The 21,019-nt window shown below is 41.0% G+C and overlaps 2 protein-coding genes across 6 annotated transcripts in view; one reads left to right on the top strand and one right to left on the bottom strand.

Annotated features, from left to right (window-relative positions):
• The window catches only part of STX17 (syntaxin 17), a 41,481-nt gene extending 30,439 nt beyond the window's left edge, over positions 1-11,042 (top strand). For all 4 annotated transcript variants that reach the window (XM_075084525.1, XM_075084523.1, XM_075084524.1 and 1 more), the window contains exons 5-8: positions 5,071-5,189; positions 5,272-5,322; positions 7,399-7,485; positions 8,185-11,042. In XM_075084525.1, the coding sequence (XP_074940626.1) occupies positions 5,071-5,189; positions 5,272-5,322; positions 7,399-7,485; positions 8,185-8,424 (497 nt within the window). In that variant the 3' untranslated portion in view covers positions 8,425-11,042. The remainder of the gene's footprint in view (positions 1-5,070; positions 5,190-5,271; positions 5,323-7,398; positions 7,486-8,184) is intronic.
• Positions 11,043-13,158: 2,116 nt separating this feature from the next.
• ERP44 (endoplasmic reticulum protein 44) overlaps positions 13,159-21,019 on the bottom strand; it is a 53,801-nt gene continuing 45,940 nt past the window's right edge. For both annotated transcript variants that reach the window (XM_075084522.1, XM_075084521.1), the window contains exons 9-12: positions 19,695-19,806; positions 19,098-19,239; positions 15,885-15,987; positions 13,159-13,753 (exon numbers count right to left, since the gene is read on the bottom strand). In XM_075084522.1, coding sequence (XP_074940623.1) covers positions 13,652-13,753; positions 15,885-15,987; positions 19,098-19,239; positions 19,695-19,806 — 459 coding nt within the window. In that variant the 3' untranslated portion in view covers positions 13,159-13,651. The remainder of the gene's footprint in view (positions 13,754-15,884; positions 15,988-19,097; positions 19,240-19,694; positions 19,807-21,019) is intronic.

Here is a 21,019-nt window from a genome sequence, read left to right as displayed (position 1 = left end):
CCAGGAGGTTCCTGGAGTGTGTGTAAGAGAAATTCCTGATACAGTTGGTGAGTGAGCCTACCAGGTGAGGTGCCTCACTTGATCTCCTGTATACAAACAGAGAAGGACTGGTGGGAGATGTGGCACTTGGAGGCCACCTTGGGCTTAGCAACCATTATATGATCGAGTTCTCGATTCTTGGTGAAGTAAGGAGGGGGGTCAGCAAAACCACTGCCATGGACTTCCAGAGGGCAGACTTTGGCCTGTGCAGGGCACTGGTTGGGAGAGACCTTTGGGAAGCAGTCCTGAAGGGCAAAGGGGTCCAGGAAGGCTGGGCTTTCTTCAAGAAGGAAGTCTTAAAGGCACAGGAGCAGCCTGTCCCTATGTGCTGTGAGACGAACCGGTGAGGAAGACAACCGGCATATCTGAACAGGGATTTTTTGCCTGAGACTCAGGAGAAAAAGGAGAGTTTACCACTTCTGGAAGAAGGGGCAGGCAACTCAAGAAGAGTACAGGGATCTTGTTAGGTCATGAAGAGAAAAAATGAGAAAGGCAAAAGCCCATCTAGGCCACTGTTGTAAGGGGTAACAAAAAATGTTTTCACAAATACATTAACAACAAAAAGAGAGCCAAGGAGAATCTCCATCCTCTATTGGATGCAGGGGGGAACATTGCCACTGAGGACGAGGAAAAGGCTGAGGTATTTGAGCCAAAGAAGGCATTAGTCTTTAATAGCCATACCAGTTATCCCCAGGGTATTCAGCCCCCTGAGCTCAGTGTGCCCATGTGGCCAAGAAGGACAGCAGACATTGAGGTGCTGGAGCGTGTCCAGAGAAGGGCAATGAAGCTGGTGAAGTGTCTGGATAGTAAGTCTTATGAGGAGCGGCTGAGGGAGCTGGAGTTGTTTAGTCTGGAGGAGGCTGAGGGGAGACCATATCGCTGTCTACAACTACCTGAAAGGAGGTTGAGCGAGGTGGGTGTTGGTCTCTTCTCCCAAGTTACTAGGAATAGGACGAGAGGAAATTACCTCAAGCTGCACCAGGGGAGGTTTAGACTGGATATTAGGAAAAATTTCTTCACTGAAAGAGTGGTCAGGCATTGGAAGAGGTTGCCCAGAGAGGTGGTGGAGTCACCATCCCTGGAGGTGTTCAAAAAACCTGTAGAGATGGTACTTCAGGACATGGTTTAGGAGGCATGGGGGTGTTGGGTTGACAGTTGTACTTGATGATCTTAGATGTCTTTTCCAACCTTAATGATTCTATGATTTATGCCTCTTAGTAGTTGCAATTTATTTGTGTCCTAGTCTTTTTGATGTTAGTTTTCCATGCTTATATTATTCCCTGTACTCATCTTAATTGTGTGTCAAATTCTTGATACCCAGGGTATTGAAAAGCTCTTGCTGAATCCGTAAGCATTTTCCTCTGCATCAGGATAATTTGCTGTCATCTTCAGTGTAGCCTGTTTTATTAGTGTCTACTAGCTCTTCTGCAGTCCTTTATCCTTTAGGAACTTCTTCCCCAGAGTTTCTATTAATTGTTTTGCCAAATGTGTTAATATCTCTTTTGGGGGGAGCTTTAGTCTTTAGTCTTTTACACCTAGTTGTAGAGTAGTGAACTCTGGTATTCAGTGATCCTCTTCATCCACATTAGCCATTATTTTCAGGCTCTTTGTAAGCTCTTCTCTGTTACAATCAGAATTAAATTTACAATATCTCTTCTTTTGGTAACTTTCATGAGTTATCCTCAATACATTCTGGTATTTCACTGGAAAGGCCTTGTCTTGGCTTATTGCTTTTCTAACAGTTACACAGGTGTTAAATGGGAACTAGAGTTTAATTTCAAAGAACAGGACTGCTTTTGTACTCTGAAATACCTTTAAAATATGGAGGACATTGAGCATAACTGCACTTCAGAAAGACAGGGAATTGATCGGAAAGATTGGAATGAAAAGAACAGAAGAATGTTACTGGAATAACATGCTCCTGCAAGTCTGCTCAAGAATACAGGAAATAATTCACGCCATTTAAAGTGAAACATACAGGCAGGCAGACAACTAAATACAATTAAACAGATTTTTTTTTTTTTTCCAAGTTCTCCTGACAGTGAAAGCAGCTCTGTTGAATTGCTAATACAGATGCAATATATTGCCTATTCTTTTGTGCTTAGAGGCTGCAGTCCTGAAAGCAAATCTTGGCTGCTGATCTTAATCAAAGGAGCTTCAGTATGCCCATTCTTTGTAGCATGTTGCTTCCCATCTGGTAGAGGAGGAAGGAGTTTACAAATTCAAATCGCCCATTTAGAAGGCATGTCAGTGAAATGATGTGGTCCCTTCTCCCCTTCACCATCCTCGGCTCGGGTCCAATAGAAATGGAATTTAATTGCATTTTGAACAAATATTAACAAAAGGTGAGACTCCACTCTTAAAATTACTAAGATCTTTTAACCAACATATTGAATCTTCTGGAGCATTAGATTTTTATCTTGAGTGTAATGAGGTGCGAAGCTGCTCTATGAAATCTGCAGAGGTGTTTTGTATTACTGCATTTCTGTGGAGACGCTGTAAGTGAACTGGTAGAGACACTTCCATTCTCAGTTCTTTTGAAATTGGTTAGACTTGATAAAACATGAACCAGTGAATATAAATTTCTTACTCATACTTACAGACCGAATGTGACTTCCCCTTCTCTTCCCCTTAGTTCTTTGAAGTGAGTGAAGGGTTTTCTTGAGGATTTTTGCCCCACTAATTTTTAGTTATTAGAAGATGAAAACAGTGTAAACCTACTTACAATTTTACATTCTTATGATTGTGTGTCAGGCAAAACTTCAGTGTCATCCACGTATGTTGAAGGATGTGCTTTTCTACAATAGGTCAGCACAGATTGTTAAGGACAGACCAGAACAGGGAACTTAATTTGTGAGCGGGCAGTTTTGCTTTGTGAGCTTTTTTTTTTTTGCCTTTGAATTACAAATATTGTGATTTCATAGAATCGTTAAGGCTGGAAAAGACCCTTAAGATCATCAGGTCCAACCGCTAACCTATCACTGCCAAGTCCACCACTAAACCGTATCCTCAAGCACCACATCTACCCTTCTTTTAAATACCTCCAGGGATGGAGGCTCCACCACCTCCCTGGGCAGCCTGTTCCAATGCCTGACAACCCTTTCGGTGAAGAATTTTTTCCTAATATCCAACCTAAACTTCCCCTGGAAATAATATAACGGGACGCAGCCTCAGGGGTCTCTGCCAGCCCCGCCGCACCAGGCAGTGGCCAACGCACCCAACCTGCTGCCCACCCTTGCCAGTGACCAACTTAGCATGCATGTGGCTGACTAAGGAAGAGTATGCTTTTCTTGGCAGAAGAAACTTGATTTTGAAATAAGATTGTGAAGGATTGAAATGAAATAAAATACTCAAGACCAATGTTAAATATCAGAATATGGAGCAGAATTGGATATATGATTAATTATATTGAAAAGGGAGAAGGAATATTTCAGAAATTAGTATATAACATTAATTAATCTGATGCTATAGATCAAAAGTATGTTCTGGAAGAACAGGTGATGATTCTAGAAGGTGAAGTGCCTTCCAAGGCTGGATTCTTAAAGGAAAAGGGGTAGAGATAACTAGAAAGTAAAACAAACCCAAAATAAAACCCAATTCACTTACTACATCCTTGTTACTCTGCTACTCTGCTTACTTAGTAATTACAGCTGAATATCGGCTTCATTGATGTTAGCCTTCTATTGATCTGAGAGTAGAAAGATTAGGTCCTTAATGTATTTTGAGATACTGGGATAAAAATGCTGAGAAATGGACAAATGTTGTGAAAATGTACCATTTTTATTTTATCTTAAATTAATTCCACGAGTAAGCATGCACTGTTACTGACTTCTTATTGAATATGCTTATTTTTATTTGTTTTCCATTTTTCGTATCTGTTGTAGTAACAGTTGTAGAATATGATTATGACTATAGTACCTTGGTACATTCATTGTTTCTAAAGAAGATTCTAAAGCAATATTTACACTTCAGTATTATTAGACATAGCTAACCAGTTGTCCCCATGTTAAGCTTTCTTAATACTACCCTCCCAAGGAAGGAAGCATCAGGATCCTACTAAAGTAGCTATCTTCTTTCAGCAATTGAAGTTGTCTAAATTAACATGATCTTCGCACTGTGTTGACATACATACGTTCTCCAGTCTGCCTTTCATACTCTCAAGCTGTTCCTTAATCCTCGCTATGACAAGTCAAACTTGTTGGCTATTATTCTTTACTACCACATAATTACTTGTCCATAATTATGCACGTGTCCGTAACATCTGTAGTGGCTCAAGCCTGGGCTCTTTGACTGGAGGAGGTATGTGTGCGTCTGTTCATTAAATCTGCTCTCCCCCATGCCACCTAGCTGTCTCTCATTCCCCCTTTTTCCCACAGTACTTTGTCCTAATGCCTTCTGCATTCAATCCAGGTGATTTAGAAAGGAAGGTACTTGAGAATATCTCCTTTATGCTGCTGAGCTGCAATTGTTTGCCGTCCTCTCAGTGCTGTTACCCAACTGGATTCAGCACTGAATGCTGGGCAGCATGTTACTTCATTTTCACTGCTCTTACTTTGAAAGCTTTTTCCTCCAGTTTCTTTTAGTCCAAAATGACTGGAAGTCAAACTGAAAGCATAATAATCAATCGTAAAACGAATAACTCTCTCTTCAGTTTTGAAAGCGCAGTGTTTTTGTGTGTCGTATGTAAATGAAAGGTTTTTGTCCCAAGCTCAGTTTTCTTAGCTCAGTTGATATAAAATTAATTAACTGTCCATGGATTCAGGAGTATAATTTAATATAATTCTCAGAACTGATTGTGAAAGGGCACTGATAGAAATGAATCCATTTCTTTGGCAATAACTTCCTTTTAAGAAATTGCCTAGTGCTGTGAGTAAGACTTTTCTCTTTATGATCATTTTCAGGGCTGTTGCTTGGCTTGAGTTGGGTTAAATATCAATTTATCCCTGAGAAACATTAAAAGCGAGAAATTTTGTATATCACCTGCATTCTGATCCAGTGCATTTATTTATAAACATTATGTTTCTCATTCAGAAACTTTATATAACACGGAAGTGAAGGACGGCTCCCAAAGTTTAATCCAGATCTACTCCCCACTTCCCGAAATACCTCAGGAGGAAAATGCAGCCGAGTCCTGGGAAACCTTAGAAGAGGTATGTTGAAACTCCTTACTGCTGTGTTGGTGCCCTTGTTTTCAGCAACCATTACAAAATAACATTTGTTTTTTATTTGCAGGACTTGATTCACCTTAGCCAGTTGGTGACTGATTTTTCTCTCTTAGTCAGCGTAAGTATTAATTCTGCTTTCTATCCTAGATAGTCTTGTTGGGCAAATGGGTAACTCCTAGCTGGGGTCAAAAAAGATGAGCAATACTTGTGCCCATAATCTGAACTGAGCCTGAGCTAGTATCACTTGATCAAAGCAACAGAATAGCAGAATAACATTAACTGAATTTATTCAGTCCAATATTCAAGGCTACAAAATCCTAATCACTGTTAGGAACTTCAGGAAAACATCAGTAGAGGCAGAGCAGTTTCCTCAGCAGTGAGCCGAGATGCCTGCACGAAGGTGCTGTCTTTGCGACTTAGGACCTATAGTAAATACACCTGTAATTTCAAAGCCTGTACAGTAGGTAATTTCCGTAGTCACAGGTGATGCATACAATGTTTACATCAGCTGTCTAGCAGTACGGTGAAGGGTCATCTTCTGATTTTTAAGTGCCAACAGAAGAGGAGCGTTCAAAAGCATTAGTTTAACTACTCAGCTGTCCCATCTGGTTAGAAAACTAACAGCTCTTCCTTCCCTACATCACTGACTCCTTGCTACAAGCATCTTTGTAGCTCTCCCGTTGATTCAGGCTCTGTCAGGGTAATTTTTTGAGGAGGCAATAGTCTTCTGTTTCAGCACTAGTGCCAATAATTGCTCCCAAGTTCTTGTCACCAGAGCAGCTGCTGATGTTATTCTAGCTAGAGCCCTTGGCCACAAGCTGAACCTTGGTAGAAGCTCTATAGTGTTGACTGCAGACTTCTACCCGTCCATTTTTACAATTTCTAATCGTAATGGTGACGATAGCCATGGCTGCACAAGGGTGGGTGTTCCTCAGGTACTTTTTCTCGCTTAATCAGGTGTATTAGAAAAATCTGAAGTTTCTCTCACCTTTATCATGCATTTCCTCTGCTCTCACAAATGTAGCTGCCAAAAGGTTGTGCAGCTTCATCGCCCACACTCAGTTCCCGATGTTTAGTGCTTCCTGTGCCACAGGGAATTTAAACCCACAGTTCTCATCTTATAGGAGAGCTTTTTAATCTCCTTGCTGTTGGGTTAGTTGGGATAGATAAAATGGCTTTTATCCTTTCTGCTGAAGATGTGCTGCTTTACATATACAAAAAACCCCTAAGATTCATTAGGCTGGAGAGGGACTGCAAAAACTTTTATTCAGTAGGCTAAATGTTAGCAGCTTTAGCTAAAAAGGGGGGCTCCTGTACCCAGGACTTTCTGGATTTTACACATAACCATCATTAGATATAATGGCAAGTATCTAAAGTGCATGGATTAGATCGCAGATGAAGATACCAGAGCTCGTGGATTCAGCAGTTTCTGAATTAGAAAGAGGAAAAAAGTTCAGAATGCCTTTTATTTTAAGCTGAACATTAGCCATCTCATTATTTTGTGACATAAAACAGCCTGGGTACTGCTGAGATTAAAATAAGAACAAACAAACCCAGAAGCCCCTTTATCTTCTGCTCCACTGTTCTCTGAGAGGAACTGCAGGGGAATCTGACTGCATTTGGAGAAAGGATGGAACATTTTTGTAAAATCAAACAGTACAATATAGAGCAAGAGCAAGTATATTTTCAGCACTGTCACTATTCTATTTGTAAAGTTAAGTCAGTGTTTTATAACGTCATAATTAAACACTTCTATTTAGATTTCTTAGTGCTGCTTCGTGTGTTGGGGTTGGTACTGATTTTATAAATGCCCTTTATAGAATGCTTTGTTGAACGTGAAACTCGGCAGGAAACAAAAAGGCTCGTTTGGATTATTTTCCCCTTTGGAATGCGAGTTCATCTATTCACAGAAAAGATGTAGAAATCATATGTTTTGGGTTGTTTTCTCTAACCACAGCAACACATTGTCTAAAACCCACACCATATTATTACTTAATAGTTTTTTTAAAGTAAGTTTGTAGTTTCAGCACAGTCTATCAGATGCTATTAATGAACCACCATTAAGGCAGCACGGCTGCAGTGTGTGGCAGATGAAAGCGGCTGTGGGGCCCTGATTACAGGCATTAAAATGGTGTGGTTTGGCTCACTGCTGCTTCCCAGCAGGTTACCTCACTCATAATTCCTTTGCATCTAGTCTCAGCAGGAGAAGATTGACAGGATTGAAGACCATGTCAACAGTGCTGCTGTGAATGTTGAAGAGGGAACCAAAAACTTGGGGAAGGTAGGGATCTGCTCCTGCTGGTGAATCAATGGTACTCTGCCTCCCAGCAATCCTCTGTATTAACCCAATTGATCTGCCGTCTTTAATGCTGAGGGAGCCAGCAATTAAGGAAATAAGGAAGAAATGACCCACAGGTAGCAGGGTTAAAAAAAATCAATCTCTCTTGTAATTTTCTATCACATCCAGGCTACTAGGAAATATGGCGTTGGGGTATTTTTTGCCTTTTTAAAAATGTTATTCTGATGCTATGTTGCTTTACCTGCAAAGACAAGAGCATTCAACAATTGGCTCACAAGAATGAAATAAGCATAAACCAACAGGTTGATGATAACATGCAATTTCAATCTTGTTTTATGCAGCTGTCATGGTTGCTAATAAGCCACAAACCTAGATTCAGGCATATTACTGGATAGTCTAAGCATTTTCTCCATTTCTCCTTTAATTTAATGCTGGAGAATCAGACAGTAGAATGTAAAAGGACCTGGTTTACAATTGCATACATGAGATAGCTCAATTTTGAATCGGTTTAGGTACATTCTGTCATACATGTGGGAGAGTAGATCATCTTGTTTTAAATACTAATTTGTAAAGTTTATTTATCACTGAGCATTCAAGCCATTGCCAAGAGCAATGAGGGGAAAATGCACATCACCACAGGCAAGTATTCTAACTGTTTGGTTTTTTTTTTTTCCCTTACAGGCTGCAAAATACAAGCTGGCAGCTCTGCCTGTGGCAGGTGCAGTCATTGGTGGAGTGGTGGGGGGTCCTATTGGCCTCCTTGCAGGCTTCAAAGTGGCAGGAATTGCAGCTGCACTTGGTGGTGGGATTTTGGGTTTCACAGGTGGAAAATTGATACAAAGAAGAAAACAAAAAATGATTGCGCAGGTCTCTTCCAGCTGTCCAGAGCTTTCTCGCCAAAGTGCCAAAAAATCCAGCTGAAGTACAGATTCATTTTGACTAGGAACAGAAGTGCAGCAGCCGTGCTAATGACAGACTTGCAGCCTTATGCTTTAAATGTAAGGCTGAGTTATGTGAATTTTGACAACAGTACTGTTACTTGGGAGGGGTGAAATGGTAATGTCAGAATTTCTCTTTTCAGATGTGATAAGTGACATCAGTCCTTTGGAAATTATATGGATAACTTCTAATTATAAAATCCTTAGGTGAGCTCTACGCACAGCTGTAATGATGGGTGACAGGTGCTCCATGCCAAATTTGCACAGTGTCTTGCAGGCAATACAAAGAGACATTTGGAAAACCATAGTGCTTTCCCAAGAATGCCACCCAGAAGCTGGAGCTTTTATTATAGACCTCCAAAGAAAAGGAGACAAGCTGCACCTATCTTTCCTGGTCATAGTACTTTAAATTTACTTTTCGTTCATCTGGATTCCCAAACCCCTCCTGTGTATACCCCCAGGATGTGACTCACTATGCCGGTTCAGTAACACACAGGGAAGCGTTAGTTGCCATAGGAAAAGGTTAAAATGTTGGCTGAGCAAGGTGGAAAAAAGCCATGTACATCCCACGTCTGCCTCCATCAGCCACATGAGCTCAGCATCATAATCAGCTTTTCCCTCCTTTTCAGGTAATTTTCCCTTTTTTTTAATTTGTAAATTCATTGGCTTGTTTAAAGTGTAGTTAAGAATTCAAGAGTCTAAGCAGCAACCCTGCAGGACTGCTACTGGAGAATCTAATTTTCCATGGCTGTTCAACTCCTTGACTTGTCCTGAGAACACTGTACAGGATGAAGTGACAAGCTCTGGCATTCTGAGCCTGAAGCCTCAGCTTACTTAAGCAGTGCTTACTGCTAGTTGCTGCCCTTGCTTCTCAGCTCCTGCCACCAATAGTGCTCAGTGGGAGAGCTAAATAGCTTCCCTGGAAGGCGGTGCTGCAGCCAGGCCCACTCCCTCAGCAGTCTTTGTTAACCCTCAAGGGTGGCATTAGGCACCAGGTCAAAGGACAGCAAAGCAGCGAGGCCCTTTAAATGGTGCCAGTGTCTACTGACAGCCTCAGCTGCTGGGACTGCTTTGGGCATGTCAACCCGGGACTGTTTACAGTAAGTAAACCACGCTCGGCTGGGTAACTGCACCCCTCCTGCATGCTGCTCAGTTCTGAAGCTTCTGCTTCCACCTGCACCGTGGAACAGCTTCTCAGCCTTTTCCAGATTTTGGGACACGCTGTGGAGCCTGTCTGGGATGAGATGCTGTTGGTGCTTTTGCTAGCTTTTTATAGCAGATGCCTGTTATTCTTGCCATCCTTATTTTGCTGCTTAAGAAGCCTTTTGCTTCTGAAACTTCCACTGTTAAATATGGGAGTGTTAGCATGTTTTTATTGTCACATAATTGTATTGTTGTCCCATAGTCTGCTGTTCAGCACGTGGTCCTACCTCCATCCTTCTAGGACGGTTCACACATTATTGCTGCTACTGTTTAGGGGAACAGAAGTCAAGGTTGGGAAGCTGCTTTTAAAAGTTTTTAAATAGTTTGGTTCATCCCAAGCTCCGCCTAAGTCCAGTTTTATTAGGTGAACACTGAAGTCAGTGTTTAGTGATAAGGCTCCCTAGCAGGGAACAATGTATTATAGGAAGAGCTCCCTTAACCAGTACTTCGATATCATCATTAGAAGTAACTGTCTATTAATGACAGATGATAGTGTTTTGTGCCTAGAGCCATTGTAAGCAACTGTTAGTTACAGCACAAGTATCTTTTTCTGAATAGTTCTTCCTTACTACTTTAAAATATGATTGAAGTTGCTATCAGGGAGAGCGTTGTGTCTATTTTAAGTAGGTCTGAGGCTCAGGGAAGAATCGTTTTCACAAGTAACCGTGAACATTGTCAAAAGTGCATGTATTAAAGCCACAGTGCCTACATCTCTAAAATCAGCTGGAGTGGAAAACATGACCCAAGTAACTCAGCTTCTTTGCTCCTGTCAGGCAAAAAGTGCTTTTCTTTAAATGCCTCTACTTTAAATGCGCTTACATCCAATGAGCTTCTAACAACGTCGTAGTAAAAGGCCGTTCATTCCTTTGATATGTGATTTCTATATTTAAAGGAAGAAACTAAGAAAAAAAAAAAAGGGTTCTTAATCAGGTGGTGTGGTTGATTCTTTGTATGATTGTAAAAAGCTGTGTCTGCTTTCCTACTGTACACTTAAATGCACAAGGTTTCTAAGTGACAGCAGCCACACCAGAGTCACTGAGGGCTCCACCCTCTCCACCCAAGCTGGATATGCCACGACAATCTAATTTCATAAAAGTGAATTCCTGCCACAGCTTGTACAAACTCAGCGTGGTACGCACTCATTTTATGAGATGTCTAGTACAAAAACTATTCTCCCTCCTTGCGTCTTTAAGGAAACAATTTCAAAACATTGTGTATACACTACACTTGGGAAACTTATTTAAACTATGATTTTTAAAAATAGATGTGTTATTTACATGTGAAGAAACATGGGCATCTGAGTAACCAAACTAGCATTTAAATTGCTAGGTATGTTGGTCAGAAGAAATGTAAGATATACATAATGCTTTCAGGCCAAATAAAAGTTTTTGCCTATGAGACGGGTTGTAGCATTTACTGATAATGTCAGGGTTTATTCTGTTTCAGCATCTAAAAGATTAATCCCTTACAAATTTTATATTATTAAAATAATTGCACTACCAAGACTTAACAATCCTGAACTGAGTTACCAAACACATGCTTCAGCTACTGAAATATTTACATCGACTGAAATTAACACAAGTTCCTCAAATGTCCCATGCACCCAGTAACTCATACACATGCTAGCTCAGAAAGGGGCTCCTTAAGTTCACTTAAAAAGAGAGTTCGGAGAGGTTTTCTTCCACATGGGGATAACACTGATTGTTTGACAACTTCCCATAAAAGCCTCCAGAGATGTTAAAGGGAGTCATTAGCTGAGCACCAAATGGTTAAGACCGTTGTTGTAATGATCAGAATTGAAGGGCTCAATTTGACTCTCATCTCACATTTTGTCCGACACTCTCGCTCTCTCTAGGCATATTCCCTTTCATCGGATGCTGCAAAAGTTCAGGTGATCCTCAGCATCATGTTGGGCATGCCTAGATCATAGCTTTTCAACCTCCAATGAATATGCAGTGAAATGACTTTGAGTGCAGAACTGTCATAGAACTGTTACATCTAATTGTCTACCTCATGCTGGGATCCCAATGCTCTGGGAACAAGTCCTTACTCAGAAAAGCAAACGCGGATGAAGGAATGGCAGAGGGGGTTCATCTCTTTCTAGCTGAAAGTACCAGCCACTGGGCTGTTGGGTATACAATGAGGTAGCATCTCTCTCTAGAAAGAGGAGTTTAGACATCTTCCACCAAACAGCATTTATAAATAAGAATCCCAAGGAAAAACTGGAACCTCGGAGGAGTAAGATGAGTACTTGCAGGCACCGTGCAGGAACTAACTAAAATTTCAGGTGCCTGAACAGCTCCAGAGGTCCTGTAGCACCACCTGCAGATAAGAAGTGGCAGCCTTAAAACCATACACTGCTCATATCTTTGGATTCCAGCTAGAAAGTGGCGTGACTCAGCTGCCAGAAATGCATGATTTGGCATGAGATGGAGAATGGGACAGGAGAAGACCTGACTTTCAAGAACTTAATCTGCACTCCAAAATGCAGATTCACCAAAATCTGCAAAAAAGTATGTCTGAACAAAACCTTGCAGAACAGGTAGCTAAGTATCACAGCTGCTCGGTTAGCTGTAGCTTAGGGCTTGCTGGTACTAGCAACTCTTTCCTCAGAATCACCCCCTAGAAAGCTCATGCACCTGTTGCTGGAGGGGTTTGATTCAGCAGCCTCTCTTGGGATCAACTTTTGCCACAGCTGCACAGGACTTCTGTGCTGCATCAGTCTTCTGAAAATAACTGACTAGGTGGCATCTAGCTGAGAGGCAAACGGAACGCTAGCTGTGACATGCAGAAGCTGGGGCCCTCCCTGAAGTTAACATGAACCCAGTGGTCCACCCGTACAAAGAACAAGCTTGCTTCTAAGGACACTAAACCTCGGGGGTGCAACTGATGGACCTAGATTCTTTGTAGCAAGTGTACTGTACAAATCCAGTACTAATTCGTCTCTGGCAATGCACCCCAAATGAAGATATTTTTCCATCTTACAGTTCTTATATGTTCATCTCACCAAGCAGCTTGAAGATTCATTGAGAAAAGCCTGTATTCTGGTATTATGCAAAACAGAAAAGCCCACAAGGAAAGCAGCAATTTCTTCTTCAGAGCAGAATTCAAAGAATATGCAATAAATAAGGCACAAGCCGGACAAGAAGCAATACAAAATTTGCAGTTGTTCAGGAAGTATCTGCCAGGAAGGCAGGGACCTAAAGAAAAAAAGATAAAAGCCCACTAATGGTAACACATACATACAGAGATTAAAGACAGACATGACTAAGATGGCAGTCCACCCCTGGTCCTCTCCTATTCTGAAGGGTTTCCAACACTCATGGTCTTTTTAACACAACTGTGTGAATAATGTAACAATCTTAATTCCCGGAAATCAGAGCAGGTCAACACAGCCCTTCCATTCAAAGACAAACCCTTATCATTAAAACTTTTCCTTTCCTCGCTTGGTATTTCAGTAGTCAGAATTGTGTAATCGCTTAGACATTTACACCCAGTAAAGCACCACACAAGATTCTGTAAAACTTTAATTTATTCCCCTCCCAAGTATCGAGAATAGAAGACCCTCTTAAGTTGGAGAAAAGTGTGACAAAGAAATAGATTACCAGGATGGCTGTTCACATGAAGAAGAAGAAAAAGCACATACTACCAAGGTTACACAGAAAACAACCCAAAAGTCCTATTTAATGGGATAGTGCAAGTTAACAGCATGTCTCTGGCAAGGATACCTTCATTTGGATTATAAAAGTTTTACAGAACAGAGTTAGATCAAGAGTCTGGATGGGTCTCTGATGTTTTACTATAGCATTAGGAACGTACTGTTTGAAAGATGCTGTGCAGAATGACCCACCAAACAAATGTATTTACAAGCCTGGGGAGAAAAAAATTATTTTTCAGTTTATTCAAAATAAAAATACACATAGAATTATGAAAATATAGGTTTACTATTTCCACCACACAGAAGTCAATGCTGCTGTCTGAAAGACTTGCAAGATTATTTCAAGTTTTTAAAGTTCATCTTTTTCCCTCAATAAGGTGTACCTATGTTCACTGGGTGCCAGTTTCTGGAATGAGCTCTCTGGTGGGCTGCTTGCCAAATCCTGAATTGGCTGAAAAACAGAACAAACAGTAAACTTGATTATTAAAATGAGTCTAACAAGCAATCGCCTCCATTAAATGAACTTCTCACATTAATTATGGGAGTGCACAAATGTCCAGCATTCTCAGAAACTGAGGGGTTTGTGTTTTTTTTTCAGAAGGTACAATATAAGTCCCAAATAGGTGGAATATACACACACATATTAAGCACCATCAGTTAAGGATAGTCCTTTTGTTGGCACATCAGTGATAACAGCCATCACACAAGTTTCTGTCCAAGTGACCTAAAAGTATTTGAAATGCACCCCACTGTGGATTCGAGTCTTTCTACCACTTGCTTCATTGAAGGCATTCTGGTTTGTGTGTGTGTTTGAGATACACCAGGGCAAGAGTGACATCGCTGCCAAAATACTTTAGAATTGGTCTTCTGTGGAAACAAAAAAAACACCAGAACCACCCCACAAAAAGCCTCCAACCCTAAACAGTGCAATTCAAGGGACATACACGACCTAAGGCAGCCACCTCTGGTTTAGTTATGGCCAGTATTTCCATGGCACGTGCATACACATCTTCCACAAGATGGCAGGATGCCAATATGGAGATGAGAAAGTACACATCCCAGGTTTTGTGTGCATTTTTCAAGGCAGAATGGAGACAAGAGCAAGCCTGCAGCTCTAGGCAACGAGCCTGTGTCCAGGTAGGCAGCAGGATCCAGGCAGGCTTCCTCCCTCTCTGGCCAAGGCTCCTCCAGACTGCAACTGCCTCAGCATGTCTCTTCCTCACACACACCTGTCTAGCTCTGAGCGAACTGACTGCCTGGCCTATGCCTCAGTCTCCAGCCCTATTTTCTGCATCTCCTCCTGTTGACCTGAATTCTGGTTGCTCAATGAATTCCTGAGAGACATAGGGAGTTACCAGTTAAATGAGTCACTGCTGAGATGATTGAGCCCTCATGTTTAAGGCCAGTCATGACAACACTGAAAAACAGTCACTCTCCTGGCCCAAGGCAAGCCCTCCAGGTCTTTCACACTGCTAAATCTTTTAACTTTGAGCAGGGCAACAGGATGCTGCGCTCACACAGCTTAGCACAGAGCCACCCTTAACCACATCCCGCAAATGACCAGGAAAACGAGCCTGTAACCATAAATTGATTCTGTCCCTCACCGATGGGTTCTGGGATGGCCCAAGGCACCCCAACACAAGAGCACAGGGTGTCCTCTGGGATCAACATGGCTCTTTGAGCCCTAAACAATGGATCATATAACTTTAAAGTGTTTAAAACCAGTTATTTCTCTAGAGAGGGCCTGAGGGAATGAGAAGGTCACCTGACAGGCTGTTATATTTACACTTTTCAGCACGACACCAAGCGTATGAGCAGAGAGGTTTACCAAGAAGATACAAGGCCAGTCGGGACACAGTTAGAAGACTGGGCGGAGCAGAGGGAATCAGGGCTGGTAGTGTCCCTTCTCTCCTGCCTCTTGGATTAAATTAAACACAGAGGTGCTCCTGAATTTTGTCTGGAGAAGGATCTAGTAGCAGCATTCCTGAAGAGATCCCAGGAGTGACTTCCAGGCGTGTAATTATACAGCATGACAACTTTTGATCAGAACAGTTACAAATCCAAACTGACAAACGCAGCCTGCGACCACTGTTAATGCTGCTTGTCAACTGCCTTAATAAAAGCAATAGGCCCTATTACCGCTCTAACAATCTGCCTCCTACTTGGATTGGCGACTATGAGTAAATATATAAAACACCCTCTCAGCGTGTAGTGTGGGAAATAATGTGTCTGTGATGTATCATCAGTTTTTGCACTGAAATCACATGAGAAGATAAGACCAGCTCTATGAGCTCAGAACAGTCATCTGGCCCAAGATCTGTTTCAGAAGAGAAAATTATCTATTCTTATACGCTTCCCTTATTCAAGGCAAACGGGTACCACACTTCCCCCTAATGCTCTCCCTGCCTCTACCCAAAGGAAGTTAAAGGAAGAGCAGAAGTGGCAACGTTATGCTTCTATAAACAGGTTTCTCTTTCAGGAGACTGAAATTAAAAGTACATGTTAGAAAGTACAGCTCTGACAAGGAGTAAAAAAAGGTCTTAATTAAATGGCCAAATTAAATGTATCTGTTGTAACCTTACCTGACCAGGTGCTACATCAGTTGGATCAGGGCCATGATGAAACTCTCTATGCAGTTTTCCAGAATGCAAGTCTAGTACAAATTGCTTCAGTTTACCTGGAACTCTGGAACAAATCCAACAAACACCCACATGGTTATTACAAGTTAAATCCAAACACAGAAGACTTAAAGTACACTGTTTAGAGCAGCCAATTTCTGTTTATCTGGCACACTATGTCCACTTTTAGGTGATTAATAGAAGACAGGAAGCCAAACAGTTTGTTAAGGTATCCTACCAGCTTCTTTTTCTTTTCACTGTCTCTTGAGAACACAGCAAGTATTTCATCTTTTCAATAACTCCCGCAGAGTTGTACTAGCCGATAACTTCATTGTATACTTGCCTCAGCTCCCCACTAACCATAATGTAAGAGGGAACAGCAGGTTCCAAATGCACAGTTTACAGATACAAATGACAGCTGGGTAGCAGTATTGACAAAACATCTCTGAAAGGCTCTCCAGTGTCTGAGCAACTGCATATACACTAGAGATAAGCGCTAAGAGGATATCAATGTAAATCTAATCTGAGATCATCTACTGTCACCCACAGCAAACGTGCTAAACTACAGCATCCAATTTTATTTGTGAAACATCAAATAGACTAAAGCTTAAAATGAAGAGTTGCTCTAATAAGGAAAGATGAGAAACTATAACGTGAGCACTATGCATGCAATTAAAAGGTAATGTATGAATGGAGACAGGTTTTGTAGGGAGTCTTTCATCAGACCAGCTATTACATCTAGGAAAGAGGGACAAAGTGTGGTCAGACAGGCTATCGGCAGTATTTCAGGTGATTAGAAACCACTATGGATAAAACAAAGTATAATGTAGAGTCAGAAGGTATCACTACAGCAATGTCTGTAACTTGTCAGTATTACAGTGGTACTTTGAGGGGTCTCTTAACTTCCCAGGTAAGATCAGGAATTAGTACTGATGGACAGAAAGGGGGTCATTCCAGCCCAGTTGTAGGGACAGCAGAATCACTGCTCCCTGCTCTGCCTTGGGCTCCTGCCCCATTCTAGGTCAGGTGCACTGCTGGAGACATTCCTCTCCAACTTCTTCTCTCCTAATGCAGCAAGAGCATTTGGTGCCTACAGCCTCTTGTAGCTCAGCCAGTTCTTGCTGAGAAGCTACAACTGATCTGTTGAATGCTCCTCGTTAACATTTCTGACCTGGAACTGTGGGATGAATAAGGCCAGGTGGCAAATATGAGGACAAAATACTGGGTTGTGGTCTGATTTGCCTATGAAGTGGCTATTCTCCAAAAACATGACTCCCTAAGGAAAGAGGAAATCTTTCAGTGGGCCAGTTCTGGAAGTACCATACCCAAACCCTACTGGCTGGTGGCAGCACTGAGATTACAAAAGACGGTCTGGGGCCAGTTTGTAAAGGAGTTCAGAAAATGTACTGAAGTGGCAGAAATCCTTGCAGGTAGATGAAAGTCTCAGATTCAAGATTTTACCTATTATTTAAAAACAAAAACCACCAAAAAACCCCAAACCAAAAAAAAAAACCAAACACCAAACCCAAAACAAAACACCCACAAAAACCCCCAAACCAAACCAAAAATCCAAACCACACACACACCCACCAAAATATATCACCCCAGGAGCTCCAAGCTCTCCTTGTTTCCAAACTGTTTGTTAGGTATTTCTAAGTGTCAGCTCAATCTCCTAGAGTAAGGTTGAATAATTATATCATTAAGCAACTGTCTACAATCCTGACATCTTTCTCTCTCCCATCTTCATTTGTATGTAACAATTGGTACACAAACAAGCAAGTAGCTTTTATTATTCTGATAGCATTTCAGAGAGACAGAACATTTAAGAAACATAACATGAAAGTCTACACTAAACATCTCTATTCCCCTATAAGCAATGTTAATTTATTTCAGGGCTGTCTCAAAAGTGACAATGAAAAGAGTGCATTCAAAATGCAAATATCCCACTTTTTTTTTTTAAGTGCTGGCATGTGCAGTGAACGCGATCTTCCAAAGAAACAGGAACACACGGAGTAAAAAATAGTCACTGTCAGAGTTTCTACATACATCGCTTTGGATATTTGAAAGGTGCTATTTGAGATACAAACAGAGACTGCATTTTAAGAATACACCTGTGGAGAATTATGGGGAGAAGCTAGGTTTGAACCCTACTTGCAAATGTTGACATATTTCAGGTAGAAAAATGCCTGCTGGAATAGCAGAATTAGACATGGGGTTACGTTCACATTGCATTCTAAGTCTGAGCTTTGAACCCTTGGCTTTGACAAAAAAATGAAATACCTTGAGTTTTTAAAAGTATGAATGGGCAAAAATTCTAAATGGGCAAAAAATCAGGTCCCAAAGGTTAGGCATCTAACCAGGACTTGGCAAGCAGGGTATATGCAGGTACCTCCTCCGAGACAGAAACTGGAGTTTAACACACAACCTGAAGACAAAAGACAGAGCGCCTGTCTCACGCTGAAAGCCCCTGAAGATAACAACGTACACATCTTCGCTCCTCAACTGAGCCACGGGAGACAGAACGTCTGCCTCCAAGGCAGTACAACACAGAGATAGGCTGATGTAAAGAGGATTATCAAAGTGGCATTTCGCCTAAGCACCCTGATCCTTCTCGCTCACATATTTTATCCAGATAACATGCCAACAAACAGCCATTTTCCAAGCTGCATGTGGAAAATTTTGGAAACCCACACACAACAAGGATTTCTCTGCCAGCTTTCCAGGTTTAGACTAATGCAGGAATGCTGGAATTACACTGCAGGAAAAACCAAACGAGCAGGCTGGGAATTCTTACATGGTACATTTGACAGTAATTATTGCATAACACAGCACTTAAATATTCCATGTAGTATTTGAAACCTTTTGAAGTTAATTGATGTATCTAGATGACCACTAAAAATACCATGCCACGCTCCAAATGCCTGACCACTACGGAAAAAAGCAAAACTTTTAATTCAAAGAGCAGCAGCATCTAAAAACTTCCTGTTAAATGCAACTCCATTTAAACAATGACTTCACACCAACTCATAGTGCTTTAAGGCTCTGACATTGAATCTTACATAGGCAGCCTTACCTATCCCAAATTTATTCATCTTCCGATCACAGTATTGATTAAAACATGAGCACGTCTTTTCCTTTGTTCTTCTCAAATTAAAATGCACAAAGAAAAATACTTACGACAAGTCACTGAAGTCTGGAAAGACATACATGTGCCTAAAGCTATCAATGGCAATAACAGGGCAGTCTGCTGGAGTCTTCTGAATATGGAGGAGTGGGTGCCTGAATTTATCACAGTCAGCATGGAGGAAGTTTATTGTACCTTAAAATTGTGAGCAGACAAAAAATCCGTGTTAAGAATTTTTTTTCTTATTATTATCTTGAAGCCCTAAACACTTCCATAAGCATTACAAAGGCAGAGATATTAGATAGACACAACAGGCAAAACTTGAAAATATATTTAAATAACACCACCAAAATAACAGATTTTAAGCATGTTTTTGGCCACGATACGAACCGAAGTTTTGTTTAATGCCCTATCAAACTCCATGAAGTCATTTAGACAAGAAGGATTTCTGACATAGTTACTTACTAATAAATTGTGTATCTATTTTAATCATTTCCAGAGGAGTCGGTCCTCACTGTCAAAAGTACATAAAGCCCTTTGGACTCAAGAGCTTTAGAGCTAGGATTCTGTGTGGCCTTTGCTTCCACTCTGAGTTTGCCTGAGAAAAATTTAACCAGTAAAAACAAGAAGTAGTAGGAGTTACTACAAACCTTTTTCACTTATTAACTGTCGTGCAACCTCCTGTTGGAATTTCTCTAAACTCTCCAAGTCGTCTTTCATGTGGAAAAGTATGAGAAAAGGAAGGCCTTCTTCTGTCAACTCCTGCGCAGAAAACAAATGACAAATCTCATTTCTTAAAAGCACTTAAGTGATTCCAGCAATTTTAAAATTCACTGAGATCTCTACATTAAAAACAGCTGAAAGAACAGGACTAAAAGATGTTAACTGCCGACCCTTCAACTAAGACACCTGAGTGATACAGGTAGCCATGTTTCCTTCCTCTGTATCACATACAGCAGATAAAGAATGAAGGTATTTCATTATCAACATTTTGAAGGGTTACACTTTTGCTGGAATACTTGCTCAAAAGAAATGGCCTGATTCTGAGAAAACACATCTTCATAGAAACAGCACTAAGGCCTGAACAGCATGGTATTAAATGCTATGAAAAGCAGAGAGTGTGTTCTAGACCCACTCATAGCTTGCTTCATGTAATAAGTTGGTGTTCCCTTAGCATAACACAACTAATGAGTATCTTCAAGTAACTCCATTTTAACAGAAATAAACCCAACCCCCTAAAAAAACCAACCAAACAAACCACCAAAGAAAAAAGCAAAAAGCAGAAGCGTATGAAATAGCTATATCAGTTGCGACCAAGTACTGGTCTTTTGCCAGTGTGTCAGGACTGGTCATACGTATAACACCATTATTAAATGCACAGGCTAGTATATTACTAAAATTGATGAAGAAATGAAAACCTTTGTTGGCCAGGCAAGCATTAGTTCCTCACAGAAATGCATTCTTGCAGCCCGAGTGCCTTTTAAAGATCTGTGTCCAGGGACTGATAAATGTAGGAACTCCTTGAATAATTTATTCAGGGTTTCTTTTACTCAAAACCCAAAATACAAACAACATGTGTTTGCTTGCTTCAAAAGTGAATTTTATGCACCTTTGAATATCAGCCCAACTGGCTAGAGCCCAATTGGAGAAATAATTTATCATCTAACAAATGCCTACAGTCTTGCCTATCTTTCATTTGCACAACTGGTGTACAAGCAATTGCTGCTATTTTTTTGATTCTAGCCCGTATCCAGATAAATCTATGCTTTCTGAGAAAGATAGCGCTCATTTGTTCTGCCAAATGGAATAGTTTCTTCAGATATTTTCCATTTGCAGGAAGTTGGAAGAAATGCTTTCCATATCAGTAGGCAGCCAGTTACATACAGTACGTGAAATGGCTGTCATTCTCCCTTCAACCAAGTCTGTCAGGTAAGTTGAAGCAAGATCTTTTAAGGGCAGATTGCAAAGATCCTAA

This window comes from Phalacrocorax aristotelis, chromosome 2 (assembly GCF_949628215.1).
Source record: "Phalacrocorax aristotelis chromosome 2, bGulAri2.1, whole genome shotgun sequence".
Classification (NCBI taxonomy): Eukaryota; Metazoa; Chordata; class Aves; order Suliformes; family Phalacrocoracidae; genus Phalacrocorax; species Phalacrocorax aristotelis.
Note: the sequence above shows the minus strand (reverse complement) of the source record. Positions and strands in the feature narration are given on the sequence as shown.